The sequence below is a fragment of the Rhinolophus sinicus genome, linkage group LG16 (genome assembly GCF_036562045.2).
Source record: "Rhinolophus sinicus isolate RSC01 linkage group LG16, ASM3656204v1, whole genome shotgun sequence".
Lineage (NCBI taxonomy): Eukaryota > Metazoa > Chordata > Mammalia > Chiroptera > Rhinolophidae > Rhinolophus > Rhinolophus sinicus.
Window position 1 is genome coordinate 20,475,524 of NC_133765.1, and position 19,233 is coordinate 20,494,756.

Consider the following 19,233-nt stretch of genomic DNA (forward strand, 5'->3'; position numbering starts at 1 on the left):
TTCTTAGTGGGAAAATGTCAGTAAGCACTTCACTAGACTTACTAAAGTATTCTCTCATGGCTGGCTAGCTAAGGAACTAGAATTGACTGAGTTTACCACAAAATCCTGATCTTTGCAGACAGATGACCCTTGAACAATGCTGAGGTGAGGGGCACTGACCCCCATGCAGTCAAAAATCCGAGTATAAGTTTTGACGCCCCCAAAACTAAGTTGTCCCTTGGTATTCAGGGGGATTGGTTCCAAGACCCATCACCAATACCAAAATCCACTGATTCTCAAATCCTCTACATAAAATGGCATCGATCAATGCACAGAGTCAGCCCCTGCATCCACGGACTCCCAACCGCAGAGTGAAAACAGTAGGGGTATTTATCGAAAAAAATCTGCATATAAGTAGACTCGTGCAGTTCAAGCCTGTGTTGTTCAGCGTCAATTGTATATACTTCCTACTAAAAATGTGCTTGGAAAGTGTTATTAAATGCCTTATTTAATCTATCCATTGAATCATTCATTCTCAAGTTATCCTGTTTTCATTTCAGTTGGTAACAGAAAGAAATTCTTAATTTTAAAAGATAAAAATCTAGTTGATACATGCTCATTCTTTTCTTAACCTTTATTTTTTAAACCAATCTACATTAGCTATATCTTCCTTGAATAGAATCAGAAGAAAGTTGCATCAAGATCTAAAGCCATTATCATGTATGACATGATACTGAAAATGAAAAATATTAATTAAGACTCTTTCTATGTATTAAACATAACATAGAGTTAATGAACCAGAAGTAATCTTCAAAGGTTACCTGCTATAGTTAATATCTTTAAGTAAGACTCAAATTATTTCAAGCAAATAAATTAATCTTAAAATAGCCCCTGAAAAGGTTTTATGGCATCCCTTCTGCTAGGCATCTGAAAATTCTTTATGTCTAGCTCAGCACCCTCTTAATACAATGTTGGCATTCAGTAAACTTTATTATCCAGACAACAGAGTGTGGATTTACTTAGGGTACAGTGGGGCCCTAGCAAGTACTCAACTCCAAGTCTCTCCTGAAAGAAGTAGGAAGGTAAAGGGCTCAGAGCCCTGTCTGTTTGGTTCCAGTGACTCCAACCCCAGCCCCCTGGCTTTTCCCAGGGACCTACCTAAAGATGGTCTCTCTCCACATAACCAAGAGTTGACTATCATTTTGTTTTCACTTTGACTTGAGTTTATCCATAACTTTTTCTCCCCCAACCTCCTCCCACCCAATTACCCCAGTAATCAAGAACTTATTTATACTTCCAGTGAATATGAATAAACACCTAGAATATTTTTTTAATCCTAAAAATAAGTGAGGAAAGAGTGAAGATGGGGAATATATAAAATGGAGTCACTTCAACTAAGCTACTAAAATGATTAACATTATGAATGTTGACGCATGAGGAAAGACTTCATTCTTGTTCTATCTACCCTGGAAACTTATACTTGTTTGAACTTTCCAGTCCAATGTCAGTGCCTGGATATACATATGGCCCTCCCAGTAACCCTCTAATTAACTCCAAAGGACTCATGTATACATCCACCCGACATCCATTATCCAGACCACTGGGACATGACCAGACCTCCTAGCACCCATCTTCCACACCACCTGGCACCCAACGTCCTGATTGCTGGTCATCTGACTGATAACCATCCTGGATCAATCTTAGGGCTAAGAATGCAGGACTGGTAATTCTCAAGAATGTACTTTTTGCCGTAACAACTTTTAACTTTTCATTCTCTTTGGAACACTTCTGGGTTTTTGCTTAGCTGTGTTTCCAGTTTGTAAACTCTAAGACCCCTGAATAAATCTCTATCATTTATTTCTTGCAAAGCCTCCAGACTCTCTTTGAGTATGTTTGTTACCTATAAATGAAAGAAAATCTCAAATTTTTTAAATTCATGAGTACCTTTTATAAAAGACATATACTGGAAAGTCTTTTTCTTCTCCTAGTCATGGACAATTTCCTCTAACAAAGTATATTTCCTTCTTGAAGACAGTACTTTGTAAGAATAAAGACTCCTTGAGGTTAGGGGGTAGTTTTGTTTCATTTTTTTATACCTGGCACACTCTACTGGACGCTGTTACTGTGATATGACCTGTGTAGGAACTGAAAAATGTCCACTGTGTTTAACCAAAGCAATGGAGGATCACTCAAGTTTTGCCTTACCTGACTGTTGCATTCCTCTTCTTCCTCATCGCAGTCTAGACCCTGATGGGCAATCTCAGTAGTGCTGTTCTCCTGAAAGAGGTTGTTCTCCAAATCAGACACTCTGGTGACCTCAGTTGTGACTTTTACTTTCATACTATGAAAGCCAGTTGAGACGATTCCCACTTGCAGGTTTACGGGCTCCCCCTCGAACAGCAAGAAGTGAGAGTTTATCCCTTCCTTAAAACCAGGGGGCTGGTAATCACGTGGGGTCACTGCAAAATGAAAAGGGCAGAAAACCAAAAAAACTGAGTTTCAATAGAATAAGTGAGATTAATCTTTCACATGTAGCAACAGATACGCATATCTCTTTCAGATGCTTGCAAAATCCTTCTATTTATATAAAATATTATTTCAGCACTGAAGGAGAAATTGACTAGAGGTCTCCACCTACCTGCATTATAGTAGTGGAGTTTCATAGTAAGTATAACATCATTAGGAAGGGGTCCAAGGTTCTGCATCAGTATATACAATTTACGGATCAGCAAAACACTCGCTTTCTTAATATCTTCACTGTTTGTTGCACTTTTGAAGCTTATATTACTGCTACAACCACATAGAAAAACAACATACTTTTCAATTATATACAATATTGAAAATACATTTCAAAAAGAACAAACTTTTATTATATGATCAAATAAATATAAATTAAACATCAGGACACTCGAGACTATTTTTAGAATGTAACTTAGAGGAGAGTGTATACTTTTTGCAATGTACATACAAAGGACTTTTTACATACTAGCAAGTTCCCTCAAGGCATTTTAAATATAACCTGATTTTTAAAAAAAGTTTGATTTACAAATAACCACATGCTATAATATTGAAAAAAATGGATTTGGAATTAGGAGACTTGACATCTAATATTGTCTCTGCTGCTAACTAGCTGACTGACCTCACACAAGTCACTTAGACACTCTAGGTCAGTTAGCTCATTTGTGAGATAAACTTACACACATTTCTATACCTCTTCAAGTATAAAATCAATCATCAGCTCTGGGCCTTTCTACCATCTAGTTATCTCTCAGAGGTATGCCTTCCTCATTTTTACATGGATTATGACAATCACTATACTTGCTGCTTTTATTCTTGTCCACACTGCAAAACATTATCCACACCACTGTGAAATAATATTCCTAATAGGGAATTCTGCTCATGTCACTCTCTTGTTTAAAATTCTTGTAACACACCAATCACCTTTCAATCAAATTTGAGAATGGTGTGTGTACAATGCTTTTCAGACCAGCTGTGCCCTCACCTTCACCTTTATCTGCAACTGCTACCCAGTTCCTTTTCATTCATGTGTATTTGCATATGCTGTTCACTTTGCTTATATTGTGCTTTTCCCACTTCCCTTCCTGACTTTCCCAAATTCATCCTTTAATACCTAGCTCATGTGTCACCTTTTAAAGGAAGACTTCCCTGACAATCCCTATACCTCACCCCTGTTGATAACTATTTGTATGTCCCTCTCTAGACTATGAATGGTTATATCTTTCATCTCCACAGTACTAAGTTTGTGCCCAGTTACAGTAAGTACACAATACACATTTGCAGAATTAATGAATGAACAAGTTGAACTAAATTACCTTCCAACTCTAAACATTCTTTCTCTCCAAAATTTTCTTTCCCAATTAGTCTCACATTTGAGTACTTTCCAGGAAGGACTGTGACTGTAATATATTTGCACTATGCCTTTCACATAGTAAGCACTCAATATTGAAAAATCATCCTAAGTAATTGAGCTACCGGAGGCAGTATGAATTCATAAAACAAACATTATTAAGTAAATACATTTGCTCCTGTTTCAATTTTGAACAACTTAAAGTTTTGTTTACCAGGATTTAGCCAATTCGAAACAGGTAACCAGAGTGAAGGGCTATAGCCACGTAGCTAAGGGGATCTTTCAGTATATATCATATTCATGTAAAATCATATTCAAGATTCCCTAGCATTCTTTTAAAAGAGAAATTATCTTTACTACGGAAAAGGTTGTAAGGTAATTTTACATGAATGATCATTTAAACAAATGCCTACCTTTGGTTTATAAGAAATTAGTAGTATGCATTACCTTCTCTCCTCCTTAGTAGCCGAAAGATTTGGCCATTTCTGTTTTACTGCTCACCTCTTGGCATATGTGCTTTCATAACAAGAGAGATTAATCTGGTTGTCAGTAGTACTTACATTTGAATTTCAGAGAGGAATAGGCAACTGTTTTATGTAAGAGAATATGTAAGAAAAGTACCATACAATCTGTAAAGTACTACACAAATGTTAGCTAATGATGGCTAATATTTTAATTCTCATTCCTAGAACTTACTTCCTCTTCAAATCTTAGTGCTATTTTTAAGTTTTACAAATGAGAAGATAATTAAGGAAGTGAATCTTGGAGAGAAATCCTCAAACTTGCAATAAATGATGAAGCAGAACTAATAGTACGGAAAATTGAGAATTAGGCCATATTTCTCTTCAGTCATTTCTTTCTGGGAAACTCATCCTACTAACGTGGAGTTCTCTACTATCCAGAGCTTTTTACCATCATCTGCCCCCTCCACTTCTATTCCATCTCATCAGTAATACTTAGCTCTATCCGAATCCAAAAGCTACTAAGAAGGAAATAAACGTTGCTCCTCAATAAAACATCTCCATCTGCACTAAGGACCTTCTGAAGCAAATGTTCTTGTTTTTGCTATTTAACTTGGAATTTTAGACTTGACAGGAAAATGCAGTGCTTTCCAGTCTTTTCCATACAGGGACACACATAGATAATTATATTTGTATTACATACTTGGGTAAGTGATGAGAAAGTTTGTGTTTATAAGTAAATAGTTCAGGGTTTCATCTACCCCAGGTCCGATCTGGCTATATCGAGAGCAGAGAGGACCAATATCTTGGCATAGCAATTGAGAAATTTTGGTTTAGTGGCTAGATAGAGCCTTATGAAATTCTTCAATCAACACCATGTAGACAGCTTCAGTAACATAATTTCTACTGCTATGCCGCCCACCAACCACCATTGCGGGCAAGGACCACCACCATCACCACCCTCACCACTAGATACCATTTGCTAAGTGTTTACTATGTGCCAGCCATGGAAAAAGCTTTATATATGCATTATAACTTAATAACCACAGCAACCATATGAATTAGATATTATTAACTCCACTGTGATGATGAGAAAACTAACATTTAGGAAGGTTGAGTAATCTGCCCAAAGTTACATAACCAATCATAGTCAGAGCTGGAATTCCAAGCTAGATCTTTCTGCTGTAGGAACGCTTAACCACTAAACTTAACTGCCTTTAGACTCTACTCACATCACCTATGAGGAAGAGAGGGAATGAAGCAAAAGAAGTCTCTATTCCCACCAGGAACCCATAGATTTCAGAAATTTAAACAATTATTATAATCCCTCTTTATAACAGTGGTTTTTTGTAGGATTGTTGGGGGAGTTACAAAGGAAGTATAACACCTATCTTTGGCCTCAAGAGGCGTATGTTTACCTCAATAATATATATTTCTCATGTTTATTAAACAATTAGATTCTACCTGTCAAAATCCATAGTGGCTCCTTTTTTTGTGTATTTGAATTTGAACTGGTATATCTCAGTCACTTTCTAGAAACATCAAAGGGAACAGAGAAATTACTTTAAAAAATAAATCTAGAATCTTATAATAGATAAATAACATTTTCATCATGTACCTACTATACTTCCTACTTACCTGTTTGTTTCACAGCATTACATTATTCAGGAGTAACATTTGCAGATATAAAGATAATTTTTCTTCTCCATGCTAAAAATGAGTTCGATGGCAAATGCTATTGTTACCTTTTAAAGCTGGAAAAACTAAGGCACAGAGTCAAGTATCTGACCCAGAATTGGTAAATGACTGTGGACCCGATTGAGAAACCATCCATTCATGTAACAGATATTTACTGAACTTTGTGTCAGGTGCTGAAGTCACGGTGATGAATGTTACAGAAAAGGTCCCTGTTTATCTGGAATATACAGTCTGACGGGAGAGAGAGTCAATAAATAGGTAAACAAACAAAATAAGATAATTTCAGGTAATAATGAGAGCTGTGAACAACATGAAGGAGATACGAGACAGAGAGCACAGAAGGGGCGAGGTGCTGTTTGGTTTGGAAGGGCCAGGAAGGCCTCATTTAAGAAGTGATGCTTGAGCTGAGCCTCAGTAACAAGAGGGGTCAGTCATGTGCAGACCTGGGGGAAAAGGGGGTGGTGGTGCCCCAGGCAGAGGTAACAGCAATGCAAAGGCTTTAAAGTAGGAAAACAAAGCCTCTCCCAGGATCAGAGGGGAGGCCAAGTCGCTGGCCAAGAGTGAGCAAGGGGGAGAGCATAGGAGATGAGGTTGTAGAGGAGGTTTTGGGGCCTTGTCAACCACAGGAAGGGTTTTAGATTTTATTCTAAGTAAACCAGAGTCCATGGAAAGGTTTTTAAGCATGGGAGTGATTTGCATTTTTAAAGATCACCCTGGCGATTTTAAGAGTGCAAAAGGGAAGAAGTGGAAACCATGAGAGCAATTACGAGGCTACTGCAGTAATTCAGGGAAGACTAGAATGGCAACAGGAAAACTGGAAAAACCAGAAAAGGAACCAGGATCCATGATTTCAGGTCTTGGTTTTTTGATCTTGCACTGAAAACTAGATACTACTGCTATCTGCTCTCCTGAAGGACAAATTTCCTTGTGAGAGATATACTCTATCTAAAATAAAATGATTATCTAGTAGTTGAAGCAAACATTTGGCCCAGATACATTGTAATTCACCCCCAGAGCTGGAGAAGGTGTTAAAGACAGGCAAAGGGTTTAAGTTAGAACACAAAAAATACCCTTTATTCATCCGTTTCTGTATTTGTTCTTTGACAATATGGGAATGAGGATCTTAGATTGATCAGAAAAAGTCTCAATGTTTTTGTTACCTTTCTCTATTCTAAGATTTAGTATTCCATTAATCACAAGTGATCAAGTCCTAGGGAAATTAGCTCACATTGCTTAAACTTGAAGAAGACTGATTTGTAATGGAGTTAATTTTAAAAGAGAAAAATATTTTTCTAGTAAGATGGTCTACTTGAGAAATCAAACCAAGTTCAGAAGGCTGCTTTGTCAGTCGGTCCTCTATATCTGTGGGTTGCACATCTGCGGATTCAACAAACCACGGATCAAAAATATTTGGGAAAAAAATGTTATGTAGTTGCTGACATGTAGTATGTAGTTAGACCTATGATGGCTGCATCTGCACTGACCATGTACAGACTTTTGTTCTTGTCATTATTCCCTAAACAATACAGTGTAACAACTATTTACATAGCACTTACATTGTATTAGGTACTGTAAGTAATCTAGAGATGATTAAAGATTAGGGGAGGATGTGCATAGGTTATATGCATATATGAAGCCACTTTACTTGAGTATCCACAGATTTTGGCATTCACAGGGTTCCTGGAATCAATCTCCCGAGGGACAACTAACTATACAATAGGAGAGGTAAGTGAGAGTAGAGGTTCCTACAGCTGAAAGGTTCACTCCAGACAGGCTAGTTACACAGCGTCCTCTCTTCCGCTGATGCTGGGTGTAATTGCCCTGTCAAGTAAACAATGCCTATTTTTCCTGTCTGCCCACGTTTCTCCATCAATTGTAGCTTTTGATGCTCTGAGCTAACTTTTGTTTTTGTTTTTTTTACATTGTGTCAAGAGTAGATTTTTTAGTAGCTGGTAATTTTATTAACAGTTTATTATTTGGCCCCTGAAACAAATAATGAGTAGTTTGTAATTGTTTTACAGAAGATGCTAATCCTTAATAACTTTAATCTGACTCATTGATCAAGGAAGGTATATTTACAGCTGGCACAACTAGCCTCTTCTTAACACCTAAAATGTGTTTTTTTAATGTGTTGCCTAATAAAGATTACCCTTTAAACTGCTCATGAATGGTTTCCATTAATCACACTGAATATATCCACATAGACCACAGCAATGGCAACATACGTATATAGCCCTTCCTTTTCCCTCCACATTCCAATCCACTGGCAAAACCAGATCTTTTCAGGTCTGTCTCCAAAGCATATCCCAAGTTCATTTGATTCTCTTCATCTTCACTGCCATTGCCCTATCCAAGCTACCACCATCTCTCTTCATTTGATCTGCTTGCTTCCAAATTACTCCTCCTGTAATTCATTCTGTTCTATGGCCAAATAGTTTTTAAAAATACCAATCAGGCCATGTTATCCTTTGCTTAAAACTCCCAACGGTTTCCCATTGCCCTTACAGTAAAACCAAAATTTACCGTGGTCTACAAGGCCTTACTCATCTGTCCCCGCCTACATCTCTGACCTTACCTCCTCTCCTGCCTCTTTCCCTCCCAGTCCCTAAGTTCCGGGCTCACGGCACCCTCTCTGTCCACAAACATACAAGAAGCCTTCCTGCCTTAGCACCCTTGCACAACTGTAGTCTGGAGCACACCGTCTCCAATGGACAATAATGATATTATTGTCAGTGATATTATCAGTCACTGCCCTAAATGCTCTACGTCTATTCATTCTTATGTAGCCAGCACTCTGAGGTAGATATTATTATCCTAGATGAATCTAGTTAAGTGGTAGAGCTGGGATTTGACTCCAGCACCTGCAATGTTAACTGTGGTGATATTCTGCCAGTCACAGCCGTTGCCTGTCACAGACCTCATAGGCTGCCTTCTCTGGCTGTTCAGTCTCAGCTCACCGTGGCCCCTCAGGGAGGCCTTCCCTGGACTGTCTTCTAATCTCTCTTCCTCCATTCTCTATCTCAGCACTCTCCAGCAAACCACCTTCTTTTATTTTCTCTATGCCATTAGGACTATCTGAAATTGATTTGCTAATTTTTGTTTTCTTGCTTCTTTTTATACTCTCTCATTCGAATTAAGCTTCCAGAGAGCAGAGACCTTGTCTATCCCATTAACTCATGTGTTTTTTTTTACCTTGAACAGGGCTAGGCACATAAAGAGAATCTACTTAATATTTGCTGAAAGAATAAATATTCAGCCAGAATAGAGTTTACACTCAATTAAGATTTCATCAAGGGTTTCAACAAGGATTTAAAAAAACAACAACAAAGTCACTAAAAGCATATTGTAGCTAGAAACAAGAACCACCTAAAGTTAAGTTCCTGAACTAGTCTATTAAAAGTGTGCCTACTGCCCAACAGGCACAAAGAAATAGATGGTGAAACAGTAAGATTTGTGTCCTCACAATATTCATATATAGTAATTCTTTACGGGTCTATCATGCAGAGTTGTGTAAATCTTTTCTCAGTATATATAGATTTTGGCCTAGACATCTCATTAATGCCCTCCACACATTTTGTAGTGTGTGTCTGTAGAAAAGTTACACTATACTTCTTCATCACTTCAGTTACTTTTGTCAGTTTGTCTCTTTCATGAGAACAGACGCATCACAACTTTGTGCAATGCTCAAAACTCTTGTTGGCCTCTGGCCTGGGTAAGCACACTTTATTTAAGACAGAGGTTTTCAATTGTGTACCATGACAGATTCTTCACAAGAGTGCTGCAAAGTTTAATCCATGTGTAAAATGTACTTTTGTTTCAAGTAAATACTAGTATTTGTTATTGATTGTGCAGTTTTGTTTTGGGGAGGATACACTTCTACAGATAGGAGTCAAGAAACATGGTACAATATAAATGTCAAAGAAAGACTATTTTTTTATGAGAATGTTGTTTTGCGAGTATATACAAGAATGAGATCGGGGAGGTAAATAGTTCTATTAGTGACTTGATGCTAAATAGCAACCATAAAACAGTATAACCCCATGGATACTTTTAGGCACTATGAATATTGCTATACCATAGTTGTACTGTAATTACTGCTGACTTGTTTGGTGTCCCTTTGAGTCTTTTAATAGCTCAAACAGGCCACCAAATTTTCCAGTCATCAAAAGTCTGCCATGAACACAGAAAGGCTAGGGATCACTGCTATAGGAAAGAATCGGTAAGCGTTCCAAATATTTTTTCTGGGTCATAAATGATAGCTCAGAACTTATCATAAAATAAGCTTTTGTTTCTAACTTCATTATTATATATATATATTGCCTGCATCAAAGCTAATTTAATAATTTTCTTCCTACTTGGTAAGATTTTTCTGTGGCTAAGCCCAATTTGCTTAGCATTTCACTACCTCAAAACCACTGGTTTCAGACTAGGAGTTTTACTTGCATAAGAAAACATAATAATTTATTGCACTAAGGAAGTGACCAATTTATGAACAATTTATCAGGATGGTTTAGTTGGGAAACTTCCCCTCCAACGTATAGGGAATAAAAGCATTTTGAAACTACGCAAGAGACAAAGATAAATAGAGGTAGTTTGGCACTGAGGAATTGTTACCTACCTGTATGCACCAATTTTCTTCCACCTTGCTCAAACAGCTATTTATAATCTTGTCTATCAAGGATATTAAAGACTAAAAAATGTTTAATTTAGTCTTGAATGCCACGGATTAAGCTAAACCCATTGTCTTAGAAAAGGAAAACTGAAAGCAAGGAAAGAGGAAAGAAAGCTAGAAGGAGAAAAAAGAGGATAGAAAGAAAAAACAAAAACAAAAATCAGAAGGCTTTTCACTCCATTTCTATGCCACCTCCACAGCTACCATTTAAAGTAGCACAAGTAACTATGACATGTTCACGACTAATATTCACTCTGGAAGACAGAAAACAATAATTCACAATCTGGTTGGGAAAATAAAGTAATCTGCATGAATCAATTGGGAGTGTTAAATTGTAAGGTCCTGCTGGAAATTTAGAGAAGGAAGAAATTAGTGTGAACCGAATAGGCAAAGAGGCTTTCATGAAATATTTGTACATAAATTGGCCTTGAGGATGAGTAGGACTCAGTAAGCAGAAGGAAGAAATTTAGAGAGAAAAGCAAAGAGGTGAAGCTCTGAATATCTGTGAAAAGGTCAAAAAGAGGAGAATGTAGCTGGCAAAAAAAGTTTAGAAATATGCCATATCTTCCCAAAGGCCACAAACAGAAAGGATTCAGAATTAGTTAAAATAAATAATGAAATGTGATTTTTATACAAGCAGAGATTCTTAACGTTAACATGTTAGAGAATAGGCTCAGTTCTACTCAATGCTTCTTTTTCCAATGCCCCTAACTAGTTTAAAAACTCTTGTAATAACAAATTGGTGAAGTTTATAACAAAACACACTGAAAGAGCTCACTACGAGTTACTTTGCTCGCGTGGTAGTCTAGTAACAATCTATTGCTTCAACTCATATTTAAATATAATATACATATACTGCCAATCTTTATGTGTTCTTACCTCAGGTTCCTTGGGATTTGTGTAAAGCTGTTTAAGAAAAAATAAACAGCATTTAATTTCTGAAACTTACTAGATTACTCCTCACAGAATACATGTTCTATGTGAACAGTTCAATTTGTGCTGTATTGAGTATTGATATATATGCTATATGGAGTATTGATATATACATATATACGATATACACACACGTATATTAAGATATATAGTTCAAGCTAGAGATGGAATAAGCTCTTATTTTGTAAACATAGAAAGTCTTTAGCGTATTCTGCGAACAATGACTATCAGGAAATTATAACAAGGTATTTATAATTACTGTGACTGAGCTTTAAATAATTTGTTAAGGTTTAAAATTTTTTAAATAAATCATACATTTAAAAAATAAATCATATATTCTCAATGGTATCTTCTCATTTTATTTCTATGCTTAACTACAGAACACTTCAAAAAAGTCTAAAGGGGATCAAATATATGGTGATGGAAAGAGAACTGACTCTGGGTGGTGAACACACAATGTGATATATAGATGATGTATTACAGAATTATACACCTGAAATCTATGTAACTTTACTAACAATTGTCACCCCAATAAACTTTAATTAAAAAAAAGTCTACAAAACTTCAAAAACAAAAAACTTCAAGTCTGTAAAGTAACTCAAAAAACGAAATCCTGATAGCCAATAGAAGAAGCAGGTAGTAGATACTGTATATTTTCCTATGTATTGTAATACACCAAAGAAATACAGAGGGTGCCAAAAAATGCACACACATTTTAAGAAAGGAAAAAAACTGTATTAAAATTGTAATACTCAATATATACCGATAATAAAAGATGAATACAAGTCATGTGTATACATTTTTTTGGCACCCCCAGTATATAGTTTGTGATCTTTTATTAAAACTTCTGATAGATTCTATGTTTTTTTAAATTCCAAAATGTCATATGACAGATAAAGAAATTCAAGAGCGAGGAAGGAAATTACTGTTTTAATGTTTCACTTGCCAAAAGACAATAAAGTAGAGATAGGCTTGGTCTTTTAAATGTGTACTTACTGTAAGTATTGCCATGTGTAGCTTCAAGAGAAAAGAAAACTACTGTTATTATATATTAATTATATATTATATACTTGCAACTATATTATTGTTATTTTTATTAAAGGCTAATTAAAATATTTCAGAGGGGTTCTAAAGATTTGGGTAGAAAAAAATATTATTCAGAAGACCAGAAAAAGGGATACTAATTATTCATTCAGTGCTTATTACATACCCAGGGTTCTGCTGGGGAGGGGAGGGATACAAAAACAGAAAATAATTATCCTTATTCTAAGTTATATTCTAGTTTGGGAGACAAAAGATATACAAAATAATTTATTATTACTAAAAATTAAATATGCCACAAGTATTTCAAAAAATTGTGCCTTTTGAAACTGACCTACTAAAATAAAAATTTTTAAGTCTGACATAAATCTATAAAACCCATGCCCTCCCTACATATATACATCACTATAAATCGATTCTCTCTCTTTGAAAGAATAATAGGATATAGAGATAGAGAGATAGAGACATAATAAAGCCTATGATAAATTTTTAAAAACTAGACTACAAATGAAAAAAATTCAGGACCATAATTTCATATCAAATTATTCACCTATCTCATGCAAAGCACTAAAACTTTGGTGACACTGTGTGGCTATTTTGGTTACTGCATACAACTGATTTTAAGACTACAAAGTGAAACTATTTTATATTAATTATTTAATTAAAAGTTCATTTCATTCAAAAATAGACAATCCTTATCTCAGGGAACAAGCAGATGAGCAGGGGAGAAAACATTAAACAAAAAAAATTACACAGATAGGTCTGAATTGCGTGAACTGCTATGAAGCAGCAGCACAGAGTGCTTGAGAACATTAAACATCTAGACTAGGGGAGGCGGGCTGTCAGGGAAGGCCTCCCGGAAGAAGTAAATATTTAGGCTAAGACCTGAAAGATAAATTGGAGTTAGCCAAGTAAAGGGTATTGGGTAGGGAAAAAAGTTTCCAGGCAAAAGGGAAAAATATGTACAAAGGTAAAAGGCATTTGGCATGTTCTAGAATCCTTATATGGCTTGAACATGGTGAGCAATGGTGAGAGTGATGCTTTGGAAAGGCAAATGGAGACCAGATCATACAGGCCTTGTAGATCATGCGATGGATTCCGAATTTTATTTTAAAAGCCATGGAAGATTTTTAGGCAAAAGAATGACATGATCAGACTCAGGTTTCTGAAAGAATGTAATGTGGACGGTGGGTTGGAATGGGAAGGGATTGAGAATGAGAATAAGGAGACAAATTCGGAGGCTATATACAATAGAGTCTCTTTTATATAATAACTATCTAAAAATATTTTTTTATTTTAAAAGGTAGCAAGCATAATATAAAGTATAAAGAAAACTAAAAATCACTTAAAATTTCACAACTAGAAATAATCATTCAACAAAACATCTTTCAAGATCTCTAGATACTCAAACTTGACTTTACTTAATCTATTTTTAAAACATTAATCACTTCCTATTAGAAATGTGAGCACCCTGGGAAAAGTGATAAGATATTAACAACTGAAAAACAATATAAATACTATTTACTTAAGAATCTAAGTCATTCATCTAAGGTCTTGTCTTTTAATTTCCAAAAACAATAAATTTAACTGATTCAGTTATACAGGTAGTCATTTAAGTAAAACGAATCCATCAAAGTAGGTAGATACTCTTTTTATACTACACTGTTATTTTAGTACACGTAATATTATAATTATTTAAGTGACTCTCTAGTAGACTGTGATGTCCTTGAGTGGAGGAATCACATGTTTCTCTTATTTTCATCTTATCAAGCACCTAGGCACAATGTCAGGCACAGATTAAATAGGCAAGGGAGGAAGGAAAGGAGAGAGGAAGGGAGAGAAAAAAAAAAGGAAAGAGGGAGGATGGGAAGGAGGGAGGGAGAGAGATAGAGAGAGAGAGAGAGAGCAGGGCGGAGAGGGAGAGAAAGAACAATGACATAGGGCTGTAGTGCTTATTATGTGTCAGGGACTGTTCTAAATATTTTAGATCAGTGATTCTCAAAGTATGGTCCCAAGACCACCAGTCTCAGCATCACCTGGAATTTGTCTGAAATGCAAATTCTTACATCAGAAATTTTGGGTGGAGCCTAGTAATGTGTGTTTTAACAAGGCCTCCAGGTGGTGCTGAAGCAAGCTAATATTTGAAAACCACTGATTATTAATTCATTTAATTCTCATCCGAAAAGGTAGGTACTCTTATTGTCCCCATTTCATATGTAAAGAAACTATGGTACCAAGAGGTAGATTATTTGTCCAAGGTCACACAAATATTAAGAGGGTGGATGAAAAAGGGATTCTGCAGAAATTAACCTCACAGGATTATCTGATCATAAATTCCTAACTGGGCAGGTCATGGTGGGTAGTCGTCATGCCCCAGGCATATAACTTATTTAGTAAAAGGTTTATCTTGCCTTAAGCAAGCCCTGTCCATTGTTCTTGTGTACGGTTTCCAGGTGGGAATTCCCGCCCTTTCTCAGGAAATTTTTTTCCCTTTCCCATTCCTGAATCCCGAGATATAAACTGTTTTCTGTTCTCCATGATGAATCCTTTCCACAAAGTGACGGCTGATACTACCAACCACCTGTGTTCAAGGAGCCAATTTTCCCGATTTCCCAACCAACTTTTCTCGGGATTTGGGTTTGGGAATGGGAAAGCGAAGAAAATTCCTGAGATCGGGAGGGAATTCCCACCTGGAGACCCTATTGTGTATCTAGGAATAGCACACTTTTGAAATAAGCTACCCTTAAGAGGATGATACATAATCTTGTTAACTATCCTGTAATCCAAGCTCGGTCTTGCTTTCTCCCATGTTCATGTACTCTTTCTTCTGTTTTCCTCCTTAATTTCAAATGCATAGAAGAAACTGCAAAACTGTTATTCTCCAGAACAGTTTAGATCTTGCTTCCCGGCAACTGTCATCAGTTTGGCTCAAATAAACTTACAAAAATTTTCTACAGGTTTGGACATTCTTATGTCAACAAGTGGCAAAACTAGGATTCATTTAAGACTGATTCCAAAACTCGAGCTTATAACTATATTGTATTGCCGCCCCTCAATGATGGACACTCAGGAAGTGTTGCTATAACAAATGAATGGGTGAGGAGAATGAATGAGCACCGTTCAGTACGCTGTGAAGACCTTCTCCCCCTTCTCAACCTGTCCAAATACTCAGGGCTTTTAAAGATCAAAAGTCATTTTCTCCCAAAGATCTCCGTCTTGCCCCTCACTGGATATAACCCCTCCTTTTCCAAACATCCATTGCATACAGTCAGTATCTTTCCTTTGGCATGCATCACTTTCTAATGAGTATTATCGTATACTTGTGATAGTCAAAGTATGATATGAAAAAAAATCAATATTTAACATCCCAATATGGCTCAGGTACTAACTAATCAGAAAGGATGCAAACTTAGCACTGGGGCTGGGTTTCTGGAAACTCCCCTGGACCACGTTGTTAACCCTTTAGTTGCTAGATTACAGAGCTGTCTGGGGAGATCTCAAAAGAGACAGAGGTGGGATGAAGGAGAGGACATTGTGGGAGTCATTTGGGGTCTCAGAGAAGCAGCTATTCACCACTGATACAGAGTATTTCAGTATTTTAACAATAGGAACAGCTGGGCCAGTGTGTAACAGCTGATCATCAGCCGGGCCCATGAATATCATTTATCTTCTGCCATGGTCAACAAACTCTTTGAGTATACATTCCCTTATTTGTTTTATTTTCGTAGCCCTCAGTTCCCCAGGTCAGTGTTGAATAAATTATAAATAGTAATTGTTCAATGAAAAAGAAAATATATGTGTGTGACTAAACAATCCAAAGATTTATTAATAATCCAATGTAAGGCTTATTCACCTCCAGATTTCTTAAAAGAATGGAAATTGAGGAGTAAAAAGATAGATGGGGGAAACAGGAAGAAGCAGTGATAAAAAGTTCAGATAAATAGATAGGTAGGTAGGTAGACAGATAGATCTATCTACCTAGTCTCTTCAACTAGGACTAGAGCCTCTAATTTTTACACCCTTCGTAGCTGTCTTGGGCAGCAAGAGAGATCTGATGCACTTAAAATTCAAAAAAAAATTGAGCTACAATTACTAGCTATTTTGAGGGAACAAATTACATATGCATACATGCACCGAATGTAGTTAACAAAATAACCAACATGGAATAAAAATGGATTATTCAAGTTCATTTTTTCCTTTCATATCTGGGAACTGAATTGCCACTATTTTGAACGTGTTCAATGTGCTAAATGCCAGATTCTTGTCTCCTGTCTCCCACATCCTGTGGATATCTCCTAGTGACTTCAGAGGAAATTTGTGGTAACAAAGATATGAGTATGTAAGAGAGAAAAATGAGGGTTTCATTTCTAATTGATGTAAACGAGACATCAATGGGACAACAAAGACATAAAAAGAAACTGGTTCATGAATGCAAATACCAGGAGGCATTGGTACACCATTAAAACACAACAAAGTAAAGGCTAAAACCTTTTTTCTTTTTTTAAGAGATAAAAGATGAGCCTTTGATCATGGTGTAAAATTGAAAACATTCTTACGTATCTCTTTTCCAAAGCATCAAAACAACCTTGAATCCTGTGAAGAAATAAATGTTTGATGTCAATTTGGACTCGATGCAAAGTAAAAAAAAATTCCAAGTACTAAATTGATTTACATTTTTTGCTATGAAGAACATTAAGTTGATAATCATTTACCTTTCTCATTTAATCAATTTTTTAAAATTCCCAATATCCTTGAATATTGTTGATACTTTGTAAATAACAGACAAGCAATTCTGAGGTAGGGAATCACATATTTTTCTTTTCAGCTCCCATAATATGTAGGAAACTGACACACATATGAGTAATCAAATTTTGATTGATATTTCCCTTTCTTTATACAAGTCCATTTACTTCAAAAAACAACATTAAGTCAGTATCTGAAAATAATATTGAATAATTGTTACAAATTTCTAGGAAATTGTACAAAATAAGTGTTTTTAAGGAAATGATGTTACCAAATAAAGTATTATAGGTAATTTCAACCATGATGAAAATAATGTTGTTCAACTTTTGTAAAATTTAAATTACTTACCATTTGATAATATGCAGTGACCCAGGACATTTTTTATCTTCTCGAAGGATTTTTAAACTGAGGTCTACAGAAATAGAAACAGTCTATTTTCATCTACTAAATGACTGCTCTGCTAAAATTGTCCATGCTAAATAAGGGTACTTCCTTTAACTATTTTGTTTATAAAACTTACTTAGTTTTATAGCTTATAAAAACATTTTGAATCTCTAAATATCTACTTTAAAAATCCTACGTACATAATTAATTGAGTTGCAATTTGGATTATAGTTCATGTAATCTTTCTTACATTCCCTCCTTAATTCCAAATACATAAACAAACTGCAAAACGATCATTCTCCAGAGCATTTGAGATCTTGCTTCCCAGCATGCTGTCAGTTGGGCTCAAATAAACTCTTATAAAAATTCTCTTCAGGTTTGGACATTCTTACGTCAACATAGGGAAGTATAGAGAATCATATTAAAAGAGTTTTGGTTTAGATCAGTCCAAAATCAGTCATTGATTCATGTATGACTTTGCATAAGTCACTTAACCTTTACATATTGTTTTCCTATCCTAAAGTTGGTGTCACCTCTACCTCTATTTAGGGATATTAAAATTATTCCATGTTGGTGTAACATTAGAGACTACAAAAATGAGAGTGACATAGGAGTAATGAACATTTTTATGATGTATGCTACTTTATGTACAAACATTGAGAGGGGACATATTTTCCACTAAAACTGTCCACAAAAATAAAGGTATAGGCATGGAATTACCCCTCCCATGCCTAGAGTAGTGATTGGCATACAGTAAGTGCTTAATTGTGTTAAAGAAATGTAGCCACATGTAGCCTGTAAAGCCACAGGCCCCAAATGGCATCAGCTGTACTAAAAACCCATGATATCAAACCTAAATTTAATACCTGACCTAACTGCAGTTTCGACCATACCTCTCCCAGAAATGTAATCTTAATCAACCAGTATGGAATTTTCTGGTCCAGCACCAGTAATGTGTCACTGTGTACCCTCTCCATCCCCCACAGAAAGAAAAGGCAAGCTGCCTGATAAAAACCCTTCCCCATTCTCTTCCTCCAAAGAAAAGGTGTCCTGGCCCCAAGATAATCCATTTTTTTCTTTGTCAATAGCTTCTTTGCTCACCTTTATTCCTATTAAAAAGTTTCCATTTTGTACAAGCCGTCAGAGTGCCCTTCCAGTTGCTAGAAGGGATGCTGCCCAATTTATGAATTGCTTAATAAAGTCAATTAGATCTTCAAATTTACTCAGTTGAATTTTGTTGTCAATTAACTACCAAAAAAAAAAGAAGTCTTTTTCCAAGTCTATGTTCCAAACAAAAGAAGAAACTATGTACTATACATAAACATGTTCACTATTACAGATTTGTATATGTCAACGTAAGAAATTTCCAAACCTGTAGAGAACTTTAATGAGTTTATTTGAGCCAAACTGATGATAACTGCAAGGAAGCAAAATCTCAATGAATTAAGAAAATG

General features: G+C 35.9%; 1 protein-coding gene across 7 annotated transcripts in view; it reads right to left on the reverse strand.

The window, feature by feature from the left end:
- Nucleotides 1-19,233, reverse strand: part of HORMAD2 (HORMA domain containing 2) — a 70,401-nt gene that overhangs the window by 36,753 nt on the left and 14,415 nt on the right. For 6 of the 7 annotated variants that reach the window (XM_019743038.2, XM_019743037.2, XM_019743040.2 and 3 more), the window contains 7 exons: nucleotides 17,744-17,807; nucleotides 17,209-17,245; nucleotides 12,608-12,628; nucleotides 11,558-11,584; nucleotides 5,773-5,840; nucleotides 2,618-2,769; nucleotides 2,185-2,438 (listed from right to left, as the gene is read on the reverse strand). In XM_019743038.2, the coding sequence (XP_019598597.2) occupies nucleotides 2,185-2,438; nucleotides 2,618-2,769; nucleotides 5,773-5,840; nucleotides 11,558-11,584; nucleotides 12,608-12,628; nucleotides 17,209-17,245; nucleotides 17,744-17,807 (623 nt within the window). The remainder of the gene's footprint in view (nucleotides 1-2,184; nucleotides 2,439-2,617; nucleotides 2,770-5,772; nucleotides 5,841-11,557; nucleotides 11,585-12,607; nucleotides 12,629-17,208; nucleotides 17,246-17,743; nucleotides 17,808-19,233) is intronic. The other variant, XM_019743041.2, reaches the window with a different exon arrangement.